General features: G+C 44.3%; 1 protein-coding gene across 1 annotated transcript in view; it reads left to right on the top strand.

The window, feature by feature from the left end:
• SMARCA2 (SWI/SNF related, matrix associated, actin dependent regulator of chromatin, subfamily a, member 2) overlaps nt 1-15,149 on the top strand; it is a 125,658-nt gene that overhangs the window by 23,598 nt on the left and 86,911 nt on the right. Inside the window, exons 10-13 of the mRNA XM_014546307.1 lie at nt 2,079-2,321; nt 4,350-4,463; nt 12,302-12,409; nt 12,983-13,067. Of these exons, the coding sequence (XP_014401793.1) occupies nt 2,079-2,321; nt 4,350-4,463; nt 12,302-12,409; nt 12,983-13,067 (550 nt within the window). The remainder of the gene's footprint in view (nt 1-2,078; nt 2,322-4,349; nt 4,464-12,301; nt 12,410-12,982; nt 13,068-15,149) is intronic.

Here is a 15,149-nt window from a genome sequence, read left to right as displayed (position 1 = left end):
AAGTTATAGCCCAAATTGGACAGAATCCCCATTTCTGGGGTGTGTTCTGTCTCTGCACTAACCCTTTGCTCTGGGAACTGAGCATTCCCTTGATGGCATCACAGGAAGTAGCATACAGGAAGTGTGTTCCCGGGGGTGGTCTAATCATTGCGAGGGCCCTGGCAGCAGTGCGTGTTCCGACTCCTCGTATTCGGAGACGCATTTGGTGGTGTCAGAAATGATGTGTTTTCAGTATTACGATGGGAATGTGTTTATACATTTGCGATTCTTGAAAACAAATTCAGACCGTGTTTTCTGCGTAGGCATTTCAAAATTCATTGGAGGCGCCTGTTAACGAGATGTATCGCTTTTATTTGTAACTGGAGAAATGGAGATACAGAACGGGGCAGCAATTTTTTCCGAGTGGAAGACCTAATTAGGAGTAGCCCAATAGCAAAACCTAAGGCCTCTGCTTCCTTGTTTACTATTTCATAAGCCAAATTGGACAGAAAAGCAGATGTAGGATATTTACTTAAATACATGTTATCTGCAGGCCTCTTTTCACGCTATTGGTAAGTTTCGGACGGCCGCAGTACAACTTTGATTATTCTTAAACACTTTTCTTAGAGGTGGTAGAGGCAGAAAAATACACAAAATCTCTGGCTGTTTCCTTTTACCTGAACATCCCAGCCTGACTGATGCTTTTATATGCTTTCCCCTGATTTCCCTGGTGCTTCTGCCGAGGAAGGCGAGGCCTGTGGGGAGTGCGGTGCTGTCTCCCTCCTCTCACCAGGAGTGTTGCGGCAGGATCCAGGGACATCTGAGCACCAGATGCTTTCCTTGGCCATCGCCCCTGCTCTGTAGGGAATGGATAGGCTTCGTGGAACATTCCTCATTGTTCTCACTTTAAGAAATGGAGACGAGTGACCTTGAAGAGGGCTCAAGTGTAAAATACAAGAGAGGAAAGGGGCTTTCGTAGACATAGGGAGGAGGATTGCATCAGACAGTCATCCTTTACTTCTGAAGGGATAGTTGTGTGGGGGGAGTGTGTTATGTTTAATTCTGAAGGCTTGGCGTACAGAGAGGGATGACATTTAGCATTGTTCTCTCCGCCAGTGAGAATATCGTAAAGCAGGGACTAGACCTGGTGGATAGGTGCTTGGCAGTTAAGGAATACTAGTATGTGTGAGAGTCCAGGTTGCCAGATCTTCCTTTTTTCTTTTTCTTTTTTTAAAGGAAAAGCTAGATGTCCAGATTTTAATGTGAAATATACCAACTTTTAAATGTTAGCAGCTAATTGAAATTAAAATAAAGAACACTGATCCAAGCCCTAAAGGTAGTATAGTCAGCCCACGTAATAGGAAAGAAGGCAGAAGCCAGAGGCTGTCAGCTACAGGTAATGCTGGAAGGATCCGTCATTAACTGCTGCCTCGGGTGGAGAGCTGTATTCTGTACCTTGCGGAGGGGGCATGACCGTTAGGCCTGGGACAGTGTCAGGGTCCAGCATTAGCAGGGGTACAGGATGGGGAGACTCAGGAGCTACCCCCTGGCTTAACCATTGCATTTTGGGCCAGGCTTCCTTCTTGGTTAAAGGGTGGCTTGGAATTACATGGCCTCTAAGGAACCTAGTTGCTTTAGCTTCCCGTTGTTACATGACGTATTATCCGATCTGTCAGGTATGGGATAGAGACTGTTGAGGTTCTTTTATCCTAAGGAGAACCCCACCATATGTTTCACCAGATATGGGTTCTTTGGTTTTCCACTTCACCTCTTTTTTGTTGTTAATCTTCACCCGAAGATATTTCTTTCCATTGATTTTTTTTTTTAAGAGAGAGTGGAAGGAACGGGGATAGACAGAGAGAGAAACATCGATGTGAGAGACACATCGATTGGTTACCTACCTCATGTGCCGGGCCGGGGACTGAGCCTGTAACCGAGGTACATGCCCTTCACCGGAATCGAACCCAGGACCCTGCAGTCCCTGAGCTGACGCTCTATCCACTGAGCCAAACCAGCTAGGGCTCCATTTCACCTCTTGCCTCCTGGAAATCGTCATCTTTTCCCTTGCTCACCACATGTCGGTCTGTCTGACGTTACAGATCCGGTGGAAGTACATGATTGTGGACGAGGGCCACCGGATGAAGAACCACCACTGCAAGCTGACTCAGGTCCTGAACACGCACTACGTGGCCCCCAGGAGGATCCTGCTGACCGGGACCCCCCTGCAGAACAAGCTCCCGGAGCTCTGGGCACTCCTCAACTTCCTCCTCCCCACCATTTTCAAGAGCTGCAGCACCTTCGAACAGTGGTTCAATGCTCCATTTGCCATGACTGGAGAAAGGGTACTGGTCTAGCTCATTTTTTTTTCCACTACTTGACAATGAAATGAAAGGATCTAGAGCTGAGAACATTAGAGCTACAGGAAACCCTCAGGGTGGTTTACAATGTCGCCCACATTCCGAAGCTAACCAGTGGGGCACATGTTCTCATTCCCGGGTGTGTCCCCTCTGAAGAAAGTGGATCTAGTGAGGTGTGGGTGTCCTGACTCCAACCAGGCCGCCAGAGGACATTCCTGACGGTGGGATGCTGTACTGCTGTGGGCCAGGGGGACCCGTGGAGGGATAGTTACTGCCTCAGTTTAACAGGTCAACTCACCAGCTGAACATAAACCTTAAGACATGTATGTCCTTGTTATAAACGTGGGCTTCCCTTTAAACTGTTTTCTCATCAGGAGTGTGTGTAAAACTGAAGTACACTAATTTTCTGTACACGTTTTTTCAGAGTTTAGTGTGAGCCTCAGTTTTGTGTACATAAATATACTCCTCAAATCTGGAGTAGCCATTTCTAAATTTCTTACCTCCATTTCTTCCACTAGGGGGACCCGTGGAGGGATAGTTACTGCCTCAGTTTAACAGGTCAACTCACCAGCTGAACATAAACCTTAAGACATGTACATCCTTGTTATAAACGTGGGCTTCCCTTTAAACTGTTTCCTCATCAAGAGTGTGTGTGTAAAACTGAAGTTGTACACTAATTTTCTGTACACGTTTTTTCAGAGTTTAGTGTGAGCCTCAGTTTTGTGTCTACATAAATACTCCTCAAATCTGGAGTAGCCATTTCTAAATTTCTTACCTCCATTTCTTCCACTATCTATCTTCTCTTGGAGCTCCTTGATGAAAGAAGGGCCCAAGCCATTGTAAGAAAAGAAATGGGCACATGACCTCTTGCTTAGTGATTTCTTAACTATAGGAATGGGCACATGTCCTTTGGTTTGTGATTTCTTAACTATAGGAATGCAAAGCCAGAAAGAATGCTCTAGGGAAACTTAGGTTGGAACTCTTTAGCCCGTTAGTTGTGTGGTACATTTTCTTTTTGTCAATAAGTGATTGACTCGCCCATTTGTATAAAGTAGAGTCAATCAACTCTGCCCCCTAGAGGTGATAGAGGAGGGTGAAAGAGAAAGCAGAGGGTTTTATAAATGTGACTGTAACTCCAACAAGATCAGGGCAGAAGAAAGGAAGAGAAAGGTAGCATGGCTTAGAAACCAGCCAACATAAGCTGGATCTACTCTTGTTTTCATCTTTGTGTGCAAGCCTATTCCCTTGGCATGTTCCTGCCTCTGAGACACAGTTAAGAGCCTAACCTAATGCCTCCACTTTAAGTAAGAACACATTAACTGTTGTTGTCGCTCTACTAGTGTTCTTTTATTTTTCTTTAATAATCTTTTTTAAAAAATTGATTTTAGAGAGAGAGAGAAGGGGGGAAGAGAGAAACAGTTGTTCCACTTATTTATGCACTCATTGGCTGATCCTTGTATGTGCCCTGACTGGAGATCAAGTCCACAACCTTGGTATATTGGGACAATATTCTAACCAACTGAGCTACCCAGTCAGGGCTACTCATGTTTTATGTCAGTCTGGGTTGTTTTTTAATCTTCACCCAAGGATATGTTTTCATTGATTTTAGAAAGAGAGAAACATCATGTGAGAGAGGAAACATCGATCGGTTGCTTCCCCTATGCACCCCAACCAGGGATCAAACCCATAACCTGTATGAACCCACATAGGATGATGCTCCAACTGGCCAGGGCTTCAGTCAGTCTTTATTGCCAGTTATGTCACATAAAATTCTGAGCCCTTTCCCACAAACCCATCCGTAAGACAAACACCCATTTAGAGGCTATTTTATTTCCAACTGGTAGGCAGGTGGGAAGAGGATTCTGAGGTGTATGTGACCAGGTATAAACCTGGCCTTAACACATATAAACATTCAAACATATATTGAAATGAATAATAAATGTAACATAAAGTGTTATTACATGAAACATCCTTTAAAGAAAATAAAAGTCATCTACGGTTCTCTTCTTGTAGGTGGACTTGAATGAAGAAGAAACTATATTGATCATCCGGCGTCTACATAAGGTCTTGCGACCATTTTTACTGAGGAGACTGAAGAAGGAAGTGGAATCCCAGCTTCCAGAAAAGGTATGTTGCAAAATGCACAAGTTATGGTTTCTTCCCCTGCCGATATGGTTGACTTACCCGCACCTGGAATTGTGTTTCTAAAACAGCAGGTTTGTCTTTCGGAAATCTCTTGAAGTGCTAATTTATTTGATAGAAGCTAGGGGGTTTAGTGTAGAGAGAGAAGGCAAATTTCAGCATTTTTTAGCCCGGTGTCCAAAAACTTTGGGCAGAAAAAATTACCAAATTCATTGAGTTTTACCAAAGTCATTACACTTTAACTTACAGCCACTTAGCATACATTAATTAACTTAACATTGCATTTTATTTTAGTTTTTTTTTTTAAGTTAACTAACCTCATTTGAGTTTATCAGGACTGAGCGAGAAGGGCCGGACACACCCTGGAGCCCTCCCTCGGTCCCTCCCCTACCCTGATCTTGCACCGGTGGGGTCCTCAGCCTGGCCTGTGCTCTCTTGCAATCCAGGACCCCTCTGGGGATGTCCAACTGCTGGTTTAGGCCTTATCACTGCGGGGATCGGGCCTAAACTGGTAGTCAGACACCCCCCAAGGGATGTAACAGTGCACCAAGCGGCAGGTGGCCAGGGAGGAGCCAGAACCGGGGCGAGGTGCCACATTGCTCGCACTCATCCCGGCCCGCTGCACCTGCTGCCATCACTTGCCATGGAGTCAGGAGAGGCTCCTGCCGCCGCAGCTGCACTTGCCAGCCATGAGCCCGGCTTCTGGCTGAGCGGCGCTCCCCCTGTGGGAGTGCACTGACCACCAGGGGGCAGCTCCTGCTTTGAGCGTCTTCGTGCATTGGTGGGGTCCCTTGGCCTGGCCTGCACTCTCTTGCAATCCAGGACCCCTCTGGGGATGTCCAACTGCTGGTTTAGGCCTTATCACTGCGGGGATCGGGCCTAAACTGGTAGTCAGACACCTCCCAAAGGATGTAGCAGTGCGCCAAGCGGCAGGTGGCCAGGGAGGAGCCAGAACCGGGGCCAGGTGCCACATTGCTCGCACTCATCCTGGCCCGCTGTGCCTGCTGCCGTCACTTGCCATGGAGTCAGGAGAGGCTCCTGCCCCCGCAGCTGCACTTGCCAGCCATGAGCCTGGCTTCTGGCTGAGGGGCGCTCCCCCTGTGGGAGCGCACTGACCACCAGGGGGAAGCTCCTGCTTTGAGCGTCTGCCCCCTGGTGGTCAATGTGCATCATAGCAACTGGTTGTTCTGGTCATTCCGGTCATTCTGTCGTGAGGGTCGCTTAGGCTTTTACATATATGGATTTGATGCTTGTGATGTCACCATTCTAATAGGTGAAAAATAGAATTTCTACAAATTACAGAACCATCATCTAATTATTCTTGGGCACAGTTTCTGTCCTGCACCACAAACATGAAGTTCCTGTGAACATTTTGAGCAAGTATTTTTCAGATTACTTTGTGGACACTGAGTTTTCAGTGCTTTAGAATATCCTTTGAGCCCTTAGATCTGCACTTTTTGGTTGGATTTGGGTATTAGTTTAATATGTTTCTGATCATAATTTGGAACCACACACATTAGAGTTCTAAATTTTATTCTCTTAAAGAAAGAGTATTTGGCATTGTATACTATTATTTCTAGCATGAGATATTTTGATCTGAGCTTTCTCTTTAGGTGAGCCAAGTTTGAAATGTGTTATTTTGCATCATTGTGTTTTTCTGTGTAATGACTCTATTTTTTGGACAGATTGTTTCATCCTGTTCATTTTTAAGTGGGAGCTGGAAAATAGCATATGAGGTTGATCGGTTTGCTGAGAGAGAATTTTGTTCTCTATTCTTTAACAATTGAAAAAAATTAGAATTAAAGATGGTTTTTATACCAGGCTTACTCCAGGAGTAGCCCAAATATTTAAGTGTTTTATTGTGCTAGTAAATGCATTATGGGCATTAAATGCTATATCGATATTTACTTAACTTCTGTGGTCTCAGCATCTTTGGGTAACCCCTTTTCTGTTTAATATGGAACTCAGCTACTGAATATATAAACTGGGGAATGGATACAGTGGCCATGTGGCTGCCCCCAAATATTTAAGTGTTTTATTGTGCTAGTAAATGCATCATGGGCATTAAATGCTATATCAATATTTACTTAACTTCTGTGGTCTCAGCATCTTTTCTGTTTAATATGGAGCTTAGCTACTGAATATATAAACTGGGGAATGGATACAATGGCCATGTGGCTGCCTGGAGCTACCTCCCAGCATACTGTTACTGAGATCCTGCAAGTCATAGTGGTGGAATGTTAAGGATTTTAATTTGTCCCATGCTTCCTTTTGTTTCTTTAGAAGAGCTGTAAAATAAAAGGTGACTAACTAAAGTCCTTTATTTATTCATTCCATAAAACTTCTTAATCTTGTTGACTTATTTACTTACAAGACTGGCTAAATAGACATAGATTTTTTTTAAATGCATTATAAGTTAAAACTATGCCCTGTCTTAAGAAAATCCTGTATAATAAAAGCCTATGTGGTCATGACGCCCTCACGCCGTAACGAGTGATCACCAGGAGGCTACATGCGCAGCCAGCGCACGCAGGTGGGTGGGGCTGCGTGCACAGCAAGGCACACGTAGGTGGGCGGGGGCTTGATGCTGCGTGCACAGTGCAAAGGTGGGTTCCGCGGCTCTGCCCTACCTCTTTGGGGCAATCCATTGAGGAGCCCTGGATGGGTGGACGGGGCCTTCCTCTTTGGGGCGATCGATCGCGGAGCTCCCACACTGTGAGAGGGCACAGGCCAGGCTGGGGGACCACCCCCCACCCCCAAGTGCATGAATTTCGTAAACCGGGCCTCTAGTCTATTATATAAAAATCCAAACTTTTGCAGCCTAAGGATTGTGGGGTGATCATTTATTTCACAAAGGAATTCTTTACTATTTATTTTACCGTTCTTTCCACAAGAGTGCTTCTTGAGTCTGAATAAACTTTTTAAAAAATTAATATTAGATTTTCGACAGTATGTCTCCTATATAAAGTACACATGTGCTCTTTAATAGCCGGAGCATGACCTCTGATGTATGTTAAATACCCTGTATGTGATAGATTGTCTATGGATAAGCTCCCTTTTCCTGGAGGTAACTTGGCAGTGTGGAAAGCATGGGTTCTGCCATCAGAGTGGACAAGGGTCCCCACCACATTCTCCGTCTCTTACTGTGTGAACTTGGGCAAGTCAAGTTAACCCAGTGGGTCTCAAGGTTCTCATCACTGAACTATAAAATAAATGATACCTGCTTCATAGAACTGTTGAGAGGACTAAGATGGATATACTACTACTACTACCGTGCCTGGCACGTGGGCAGCCCTCAACTAGGGACAGCTACTCATGTTGCTGCTTCCATTATTAATGGAGACCTCTAGGCCTCACTGTTCTCTCATTCTTGCACTTCCTGTGGCCCTCCCACATCGCTGTTCCCATAGTCCTTTCAAGGCAAGTGGGGGGAACTAATCACTGTGTGTAGCTATGTGGCCTTATTGATGTCTTGTGGCCAGTGGTTATTCTCTGCTTTTTCTGTCTTATGAGGACTGTTTTATCAGGGAAAAATTGGTCATTTAAGTATTATCCTTGGGGATAAGTTTTCTTCTACCTTCTCCTGGCTATAGCCACAAACAGCATGTATGTCTTTCTCAGCCTGTGTAAAGAATCAGGAAGGAATTATGGCTACGGCAGGATAAGGCTAACTATAAATACTTCCACAGCAATAATTATCAAATGTTTTCGTGAAAAGGAATCAATTAAGGAAGTGTTTTTTAATTTACGTATAATAAAATTTACTTTTGGGCACATAGTTCTAGAAGTTTTGAAAACTGCATAGTTATATTTTCCACACGTACCATCACAATACAGAGCAATTCTATTTCCCAGTCTCCCCCCCACCCCCAAATTCCTTAGTGCTGCCACATGTTAGCCTGAGCCTCTCTCCACCCTTAGTCTCATGCAACCACTGATGTGTTCGTCCCCAGCTCTGCCTTTGCCAGAATGTCGTCTGAGTGGACTCAGACAGTGTGTGTCATCAGACCTTCTGCATCTGCTTTCTTTCACTCAGCATCGTGTGTGTGAGATGCATCCAAGTTGTTGCAAGTATCCATAGTTGGGTCATTTTTATTGTTGAGTAGAATTCTATTATGTGGATGCACCATACTTGATGAGGGATAAATCTGCTATAAACATTGTGTACAGGTATTTGTGTGAACATAGCTTTTCATTTCACTTGAGCAGATAATTAGGAGTGGGGTTGCTCGGCCATATGGTTAATGTACACGTAACTTTGTAAATTTCCACACACTGCTCCAAACTGTCTGAACCATTTTGTAGTCCCACCAGCAATGTGTGAGCATTCCATTTCCTTCCCTTTCTCATCAGTACTCATTGGGAAGTGTCAGTTTTTTAAATGTTTTTAGCCATTTCAATAGATGTGTAACTTTAATTTGCCTTTCTCTACCATCCAATGATGGTAGGCATCTTTTCATGGGCTTAATCAGCCCCTGTATGTCTTCTTTGATGAAATGGTGCTCAAATCTTTTGCTTGTTTTTTATTTTTATTGGATTGCTTCTTTTCTTATTGTTGAGTTTTGTGATAGAAAAACTTAAAAACACAAAATGTCATCCTTTTACGGTAATTCTGTTTAGTGTAGCTAGAGTAGAGTGACCTCGGGAATACATTTCCTCAGATGAAACTAAAGCAGGCATCAGAGGGTCACAGTATGATAAATGCAGTTCTCCTTCATACAAAATTTAGTTTTAATGAATATTTAATAAAAATAGTTTAAATCAATGGCTACTTAATAATTTTATGAGTCTAATGAAATACCTCATGAGCAAGGGAATAGACTGTCCAATAACGGTAGGCATCTTTTCACAGGTTTAAGCAACCCCTCCCCCCAAACCACCACCTACCTGCTAGTGTAAAACCCATTCCTCACACTTGGGGAAGAATGGGGATTCCTAGGCTGGGTGTTTAGGGGAGGTCTTCGAGGTGGATCAATAGAATATTCATTAGCTTTATGCTGATATACCAAAATGAGATTTATTTTCTTAATTTGACTGTCCTAGGATGTGGTTGGCAAATGGCATTTAATTGGATTTCTATTTTCTGTCTCCCTAAGTACGGTGATTTAAGCTATTTACCCTCTGATTGGGGAGAAGTGCAAATCATTTACTCTTTTTTAAAAATTTATCTTTATTGTTGAAAATATTACAGATGTCCCCTTTGTTCCTCCATTGATCCCTTCCCCAGGCCTTCACCACACTATTGTCTGTGTCTATGGGTTATGCATATAAATTCTTCAGTTAATCTCTTCCTACCCACCCACCCATCCCCACCTTAAGTGTTCTTGGTTTAGGGAAGATAGGATTTACCAGGTGGACACAAACTGCTGGTTAACTGTCTCAGTTTCCCTATTCCACTTGCCTGGAATTTTCCTGGCTTCTTACTATTCTATAACAACTATAGGTAAAATATAGTTTCAAAGCTTTTGATGATGATTTTGACCATATTTATCAAACGAGTTTCTGGTATCCTCTGAGGACACGAAGGAAGAAGGTCAGAGTCCTCGGGATGGGCTCCCCTCTCTGTTGACGTGACCCCTGTGGGATGTCCAAGTCCCCGTTTGCATGGTATCATCATGCCTCCTGTTCCCAAGCCCCTCACCTGCAGCACCTGGCAGTAGCTCACTGGTGGGGAGGGGGTTGAGGGTTCTGTACCTAGGAGCCCTAATGCCCTTAAACACAAGCCTCGGCGTCTCTTCCAGCAGTGAGGCCCCGGTGAAGGTGAATGTCAGGGCAGAACTCAGAAGCCGGAACCTCTGCTTGGTCACCTTTAACATAGAGTTTAGTAGAGTGGACTGTTCCCAGTCCTAACTGCACCATTAATTAGCTGTATCATTTTGACTCAGTCTGTTCAACTTTTCGATGCTCTGGTTCCTTATCTATAAAATGTGGACACTGGCCCAGCTGGCATGGCTTAGTGGTTGAGTGTCCACCAATGAACCAGTTCCATTCCCAGTTAGGGCACATGCCCAGATTGCAGGCTCGATCCCCAGTGTGGGGCATGCAGGAGGCAGCCAATCAGTGATTCTCTCTCATCATTGATGTTCTATGTCCCTCTCCCTTCCTCTCTGAAATCAATAAAAATATATTTTAAAAAATAAGATAAAATGTGGACACTGAATATAAGTCTTTTAAAGCTCTTTTGTGGAGAAATGAAAGAAGGCAGATAAATGCACGTGTGCATTGGGCCTGGTCCCTACAGAGCTCAATAATATTAACCCTGATGTCATTTTTATCTTTATACTCCTCTGAAGTTGTTTAACATTTTTCTTCACCATGATCAGATTTCATTGAGAGTTAATAGCTCCTGAAGAAGTGGAAGTACTTTAAAAATGACACGATCAGGCTTGTAACACACAAAACCTATATTACCTGCATCCTTATTTATTAAACTTGGAGATGTTTTTGTCCCAGCCTGGCCAAGAAGGTCATTAAAAACTAATACAAGTTGATGGTAGATTACTTGCCTTTCTTAACTTTTCTGCTAAGAGCCAGCCTTTCTCTAGTTTGATTTGGTGCATCAAAATGATTGGCAAAAGGCTATTAATAGTGGTTCCATCGAGCCTGACAGGTTTCTTCTAAAGCAACAATTGAATGAATATTCAACTTCTCTTCATCTGTGACCTCCTCGCTCTGGCCCTCAGAGCTGGAAATAACCTGATCGTTTTTAATCAGTTTATTAAACATTAGGCAGCTTGCTGATTTACTTTTAATCACATTCTGCAGATTTCTAGGCATTAATCTGTTGTTTATTATGAAAACCGCAGGTTTGTATTCTGGGGATTTTTTTAATAAGGTGAAACAATAATAGGAGAGCATCCAGCGGATTTTATGCAGTAGGAGCGTGCTAGAAGGGCTGCAGGTGTGTGCGGAGTTCCCTTTCGCTGCTGCAGATGGGCTTTTTGCAGCATTTCAGGTGGAAGCACAGGGGGTCTTGCCTTCTTTAGGTGGTCGTTGAACCCAGCTATGGATTAGGCCTTCTCCACCTACTGTCCTCACTGGGGAGTGTCCTCTCATCCCTCCAAAGCAGGTATATGATAGTCAACCTAGGACTGTTACAAGTCTCATTTTAGGACTAGTATTGGGAGTAGCCACATATCACCATTTGAAAAAATGTTTCACAAAGGAAATCATAGGATATTGGCCAGTCACTGTTTTTCCTAAACCTGTCCTGTTCCTGTAAAAAGGGGAGATAGTTGGGAGGCAGAAGAAATACTGAAAATATACTCTATATTCAGTATCTTTGAATTTGAACAGTTTACAAGCCATTCTCTCAAATATGGAGCAAGTCATGAAAATTCCTAAAAGCATAGCCCTAGCCACAATTACATATGACCTCTGGAAGGTCCCTCCACCATACCATGCCTTTAGCAGCGATGACCATAGTCTGTTCCAAACCCCCCACCCCTTCCCAGGAATCCAAGTGAGGAAGCAGATACCTTCAGGCTCCTGGAATGCCACCAGCAGCTGTGTTCTGGCTATCTCTCTCTCTCTTTTTTTAATTAAAAATATTTTGTTATTGATTTCAGAGAGGAAGGGAGAGGGAGAGAGAGAGAAACATCAATGATGAGAGAGAATCATTGATCAGCTGCCTCCTGCACACCCCACATTGGGGATGGAGCCTGCAACCCAGGTATATTCCCTGACCGGGAATCGAACTGTGACCTCCTGGCTCATAGGTTCGATGCTCAACCACTGAACCATGCTGGCCAGGCTCAACAGTCTCTTTAGAGCAGCACCTTCTCTCTCCTGCTCTCAACCACTTGCTGCTCTTTTTCCCCCAGGTTGAATATGTGATCAAGTGTGACATGTCAGCTCTGCAGAAGATCCTGTATCGCCACATGCAAGCCAAAGGGATCCTCCTCACAGATGGTTCTGAGAAAGATAAGAAGGTGCGTGGCGGAAGGGGATGCAACGCAGGGTGCACACGTCTCCTTGTGACCAGAACGTCAGATACCCACGGGAAGCATCCTGCTCACGCAGATTTGTTAATGCATGTTACTGGGTCTCTTTTGTAGCTGTTGTAGCTGCCAAAGGACATCTCTTACCCTCTTAAGGGTAAACTACACTAGGGCAGGAAGAAAGGAGTAGGTCCTATCTCTGAAATAGCTAGCTGTGCTCACGTCAGTTTGGCAGAAGACATATTCCGCCTAAAAGTGGGTGGCATTTTAGAAGTTTCATTTCTTGGTCCTCTGTCTTCCCAGAATCCTAGGGAATAGACAGTCATGTCACAAACCCATCGACATGACATAACTCCTTCCTGGAGGATGTTAGTCACAAGAAAGATGTTATATCGAACCCAGAAACCGCCCTATTTTAGCAGGAGCTTTGGACCCCATGAGGTGTGGGTTACGGAGAAGACCGACAGCCCTTTGCCTCTTGTATAAAAGCTCACTTTTTAACAATTAGAATTATCCGATCCTTTAATAACTTGTTCTATTTCGACTCTCTCCACGTGTTCTTAGGGGAAAGGGGGTGCTAAGACACTCATGAACACTATCATGCAGCTGCGAAAAATCTGCAATCACCCGTATATGTTTCAGCACATTGTTTTAAGTCGGTGTTCTCTGTTTTTTTTAAAAATATATATTTTTATTGATTTCAGAGAGGAAGGGAGAGGGAGAGAGAGACAGAAACATCAATGATGAGAGAGAATCATTGATTGGCTGCCTCCTGCATGCCCCACACTGGAGATCGAACCCACAACCCAGGCATGTGCCCTGACCAGAATCGAACCGTGACTGCCTGGTTCGTAGGTCGACGTCGATGCTCAGTCACTGAGCCAGGCCGGCCAGGCTGTGTTCTCTGTTTTGATCCTGACCCTGCTTGTGCTCTTCCTACTAATACTACTTAAAAATTTTTTAATAGAAAAATACAACGCGGTTAAAACGTGTATGGACGTTGAAATGGCAGTTCTGCCCGTCAGATAGCTTAACGGGAAGAATTAACAAATGTGAATTTTCTGGTCATGGATGCTTTTTGGCACCAAGCACTTGAGCATCTGGAATTTTATAGCCATGAGTCTAAAGTGGTGAGAAAATGTTGTAAGCTATGGCTCATTATGTGGGTCTGGGTAAGTACTGTGAATTGCCTTGTTACGTGAGGCGCTCTGAAATGGAGGATAATGATCAATACATCCCGTTTCCTCAGGAGGATGCTGTGAAAAACATTAAAATAATGTATTTATACCTGTGGAAGAGGAAGATGTTCTTGAAATATTTTCTCTGTGAAAGACGCTGACCTTGGTTGGTTACTTAGATTTGTATTCTTCCTCTCTGGCCTCCATTAAGACAATGTAAATTCAGGCTTTAAACCGCTGCCCTGGTCTTTATGAAGCTATTTCTAGGGGTGAGGACATTTTCTGCCCTATTCACTCCATGTGAATAAGTTTCCTAAATTGACAGTTTCACCCAGTGGGAACAATGGACTTCCATCCTTCAGTGTTGCTGCTGATGCCGGTGGCCAGGGGGCAGTACCTCGCCAGCATCGTGCCTGCTTCCCACCGCAAGTGGGCAGGGGCCTGGGGCAAGTCCCTGCAGGCTCGGGGTCTGCACCAGTTTATTAAAACATACACACACGGTAGGATCTGAGGAAAAGAGTGATCAGTCACAGTATGAGAATGAGGTTGAGTATTCATGACTTTGGCAATCTATTCACTCCATGTGAATAAGTTTCCTAAATTGACAGAGTTTCACCCAGTGGGAACAATGGACTTGAGCAGGCAGGAAGGAGCCACATTGTAGTCTCCATCCTTCAGTGTTGCTGCTGATGCCGGTGGTCCGGGGGCAGTACCTCGCCAGCGTCGTGCCTGCTTCCCACCGCATGTGAGCAGGGGCCTGGGGCAAGTCCCTGCAGGCTCGGGGTCCGCACCAGTTTATTAAAACATACACACACAGAAGGATCTGAGGAAAAGAGTGAACAGTCACAGTATAAGAATGAGGTTGAGTATTCATGACTTTGGCAACTCGTTTTTTCTCCCTTATTTTTGGTAGCTGTGCTTGTCCCAGTATTTATTGCACGCCTTCTCCCTGTACTGGAGCCCTGTCCCAACTCTGGTGGGGAGTTAGAAAGACTGGGGCAAGTCCCTGCAGGCTCGGGGTCTGCACCAGTTTATTAAAACATACACACACAGAAGGATCTGAGGAAAAGAGTGAACAGTCACAGTATAAGAATGAGGTTGAGTATTCATGACTTTGGCAATTCGTTTTTTCTCCCTTATTTTTGGTAGCTGTGCTTGTCCCAGTATTTATTGCACGCCTTCTCCCTGTACTGGAGCCCTGTCCCAACTCTGGTGGGGAATTAGAAAGACTCCTGATACTGCTGTTTGCCTTCAAGTCCAAAGGGCAGAGTTATCTATACACTGAAAAGCCCTAGATCTAGGTAAAATGACATCAGCAACAACACTAAAAATAAAAAAAAATCCACCACCTGTCAGTGTGGCTCTGTGATTGAGTGTCGAACCATGAACCAGGAGATGGCGATTCAATTCCTGGTCAGGGCACATGCACAGGTTGCAGGCTAGATCCCCAGAAGGGGGCGTGCAGGAGGCAGCCGATCAATGATTCTCTCTCTTCATTGATTCTCTCTTTCTCCCTCTCCCTTCCTCTCTCTGAAATCAATAAAAACATATTT

The sequence above is a fragment of the Myotis brandtii genome, unplaced genomic scaffold (assembly GCF_000412655.1).
Source record: "Myotis brandtii unplaced genomic scaffold, ASM41265v1 scaffold44, whole genome shotgun sequence".
NCBI lineage: Eukaryota > Metazoa > Chordata > Mammalia > Chiroptera > Vespertilionidae > Myotis > Myotis brandtii.
Note: the sequence above shows the minus strand (reverse complement) of the source record. Positions and strands in the feature narration are given on the sequence as shown.